The 3,310-nt window shown below is 40.3% G+C and overlaps 1 protein-coding gene across 2 annotated transcripts; it reads right to left on the reverse strand.

Annotated features, from left to right (window-relative positions):
• Positions 1–279: 279 nt before the first annotated feature.
• Positions 280–2,839, reverse strand: Mlc1 (Myosin light chain alkali). 2 transcript variants are annotated; one of them, XM_017154107.3, is made up of 6 exons: positions 2,722–2,838; positions 2,568–2,595; positions 1,298–1,603; positions 1,144–1,230; positions 791–837; positions 280–685 (listed from the first exon to the last, which is right to left on the reverse strand). In XM_017154107.3, the coding sequence occupies exons 1-5, from the start codon at positions 2,722–2,724 to the stop codon at positions 794–796; spliced, it is 468 nt and encodes a 155-aa protein (XP_017009596.1). In that variant the 5' UTR covers positions 2,725–2,838; the 3' UTR covers positions 280–685; positions 791–793. The 2 variants fall into 2 exon arrangements, with proteins under 2 accessions (XP_017009596.1, XP_017009601.1); XM_017154112.3 differs by lacking the exon at positions 791–837 and having other exon boundaries at positions 2,722–2,839.
• Positions 2,840–3,310: the final 471 nt, after the last annotated feature.

Raw genomic sequence — 3,310 nt, forward strand, 5'->3', positions numbered from 1 at the left:
CTGAAATAATAAAAAAACAAGAAAGCCAAAACTCTTCTAAAATAGGCCGTTTTTATGGGATTATTACCAACCCTCCCTCCCCTCTGAACGGCTTGTTTCATTGGTTGTGCAACACCTTTGCGGCCGCACAATTATTCTTAGTGTTTATTTAAATACATTTGACTTATTTCACTTTCACACATTCACATGGTAAACTGAGAAGGCTCAAGGCAACAGGTAACACAATTGGTCACTGCCCCTTTCTTTGGCTCTTTCGTGGGTGTTGAATTTGCCTAAACATTATTTTATTTGCTATTTGGTTTATTTACGTCTCATATAAAATAATCATTAATTATTGCTTTGCTATTGGGGTGAACCAACAACCAACAAAAAATTCATAACAAAATAATGTGCACGAAACTTTAAATTTTTTTCAGTTTTTTTTTTCGTTATTTTATAATTTAAATTTTTTTATTTTTTAAAAAATAATATTATCTTGAAGTTCAATTTTGCAGTTGTAGTAGCAGAAGTAATTTTTAATTAAAATAATATACGAGAGAGATAGAGAGAGTTAGCGATGAATATAACATCTATGGAGAATGGTTGTCGCTAAAAGTTTGTTGGTGTTGTTGTTGTAGTTGGTTTGTAGCTGTTGTTTTCAACTATTTTAGCTGATCTGGTCTGTCACACATTCTGGCGAGGAATGCTGTGGAATAGAGGGTAAGAAGAGGTCGTTATTAGAAATGGGATCATTGGAATCGCTGGACAAGTAGACATCCAAACGTGGGACCTGGGTTCGATCCCTACTTACTGTTTAGTCGAAGACGACGGGATCGCTCATCAGGCGCTGGACGAACTCTGTTTTATTTTACGGTTTTGGATCGACGATAAACGTGCAGAGACCATTCGATTGACATTCAGGAGTTGGTTTTTGTTTTGTTTTTTTGTTTTTCAAGTGTATTGGTTTTGGACGAGACACGCAAACATGGATTTTTGGGTTTTTTGCAGGTCAAAGTGCACAGTGCAGAGTGGTTTGTGGGATATTTTTGGTTTGTGCGCAGACAAAGAGTGACATGTGGAATAGACAAACGGCGTTTACAAATCGTATACATATGGGCACAAGAAACATTGGACCTGGGTCGCTCGAGGAATACGAATACTTACGAGAGTAGGGGATAAATCCTTCATCATCCTCGGGATCCATGCAGTCGGCGAACAGAGTCTCGACCTGCTCGTCATCCAGGCTCTCACCTGTAAGCAGGGGGAAAAAGTTCCGGTTAATTGGCGGTTAACTTTAGGGTTATCTATAAGTACTAACCAAGCGCCAGCAGGGCGTGCTGCAGCTCAGCAAGCATCATGGTGCCGTTCTCCTCCTTGTCGTAGAGCTTCAAGCACTCAATGAAGTCCTCGTAGCAGCCCTGCTCCTTCTCCTTCTTCACCTGCGAGTAGATGGGCAGGAACTCATCCATCTTGATCTTCTTCTCGTTGCGCTTCTTGGTGCCGCCCATCTTCTCGATCAGCGCCAAGGTGGGGTTCAAGTTCAGGGCGCGGAGGGCATCACCTAGGTCGACGGCATCGATGCCCTCGCCGGCGGAGCCCATGACTTCGAAAACGAATTCGACATCTGCGCGGAAGGTAATTTTATTAGTATTTTATTTATTATTTATTATTTTAAAAACCGAACGTAAACCGCATCAAAAATATTGTTTATATCCGTTGGTTGCATTTTGCATTAATTGTTTTAAAAATACTTTCGGGTTTTGAGATCTTTAGTGGGTGTTGGCCCACCACCCTTCGTAAATGGGGTCGATGTGGTAACCCTGAAAAATTCTGGTACGCACATTTTTGGTCATCATGAAAATCTTGACATGGCCGGGCATTGGTATGCGTGAGTGGGTATCCGGGAGAGTAACACACTACGTATACGTAATCCGACACCCGAACCGAACGCCTTCGCCCTCGTCTACGCTATATACACACAGCATATATACTCTCTCCCTCTCGCTCTTCCTCTTATTTTCTGTGCGTTTCGAAAATTCGAAAATAAATCTCAAGAAATAACTTGGCCAAAATTAGATCTTTCGGCTCGAAGACGATCGCGCGTTCGTTTTTCCGACATATACACACACGATTTTTCGTTGTTGTTTTTCGCGACTTGGCGGCTTTTCTATAACTCAAACTTAACTTTGCACTAGATTTCGATCTACCGGAATTGTGTTGGCCAACTATTCTGGTTCATCGTTCATCTGTCGATCGATGAAAATAGCTCGGGCCATGATGCATATATAGACATTCCTTAATGAAAATTTTCCGCATAGTGTTATATATAGGCATAGGCATACGATATATTCCAAGTGATTACGAAATATGTTCACCGACTTTTTGTGTACTTTTTGTTGTTGTTGTGTATCTCACACGCGCACATTATGCAATCAGAATTTTTTTCTGCATTTTATTTTGGTTTTTAGTCCTTTTGGCTGGGTTATTCCGGGTTTTTTCTTCGATTTATTATAGTTTATACGTTTAACATTGATGGATTTGACGTTTGAGGTTAGAGATAATCCTTTTTGTGCGGGCCTTCAACTTACTTTCAACTTCACGCTTTGGAACATCAGCCTGTCAAGGGAATCGAAAAGAGATTTTTAGGGTTTTGCATTAATTTAAAGAATATATTTTGAATATATATCACTGAATATTTGCAGAGGTTGTCTAAAGATTCCTTGGCCGGATGTGCTCACTCACCATTTTGTCTGTTTGATGCGAAAATCAACTGTATCGCGGATGAGCTCGGTCTCGACTGAACGTTATTCGTCAGCGGCAGTACGGCAAGGTAATTCTGAGGTGAAAGCTAGCCGAAGCACTCAGATACATTTACAGATACAGATTCAAATACGAATACGAATACGCATATTCGAATACGAAAACGAATAGATGACGAAACGCTCGCTCGCTCTTTTCCTGCGCAAGGCTATACACACATTATAATATACGATCGGTCGTATGTACGATGCCAAGAATTTACTTTCATCTTGGGGAACTTTTTCGAATGCCACTCTCTTGGGATCTATTGGGGATCTCTCCTATTAGGCATCCTATGGAGCCTGAGCTCTCTCTGTCTCTCTAAGACCAGGCTATTTTTAACATTTTTGTTTTTTTCGTCTATTCTGTGAATTTCTTTTTATTTTTTTGTGAAGGCAAAATAATAATCGCTTGTGGCATTCCCAGCCGGATAGTGTTGAATATCATTCGATGTTACAGATGATTTTGCAGATAATATTTTCTGGGCAACATATGTAGTTTTTTGAGAGGTGGGGGAGTGGGTATAAGAATT

This window comes from Drosophila takahashii, chromosome 3R (genome assembly GCF_030179915.1).
Source record: "Drosophila takahashii strain IR98-3 E-12201 chromosome 3R, DtakHiC1v2, whole genome shotgun sequence".
Lineage (NCBI taxonomy): Eukaryota > Metazoa > Arthropoda > Insecta > Diptera > Drosophilidae > Drosophila > Drosophila takahashii.

What these genes read in the sequence shown, in the direction of transcription:
- Mlc1 (XM_017154112.3), bottom strand. An exon ending in GCACGCCCTGCTGGCGCTTG is followed by an intron (nt 1,231 to 1,297) that starts GTTAGTACTTAT and finishes CCCTGCTTACAG; the next exon opens with GTGAGAGCCTGGATGACGAG. An exon ending in AGGATTTATCCCCTACTCTC is followed by an intron (nt 686 to 1,143) that starts GTAAGTATTCGT and finishes TCTATTCCACAG; the next exon opens with CATTCCTCGCCAGAATGTGT.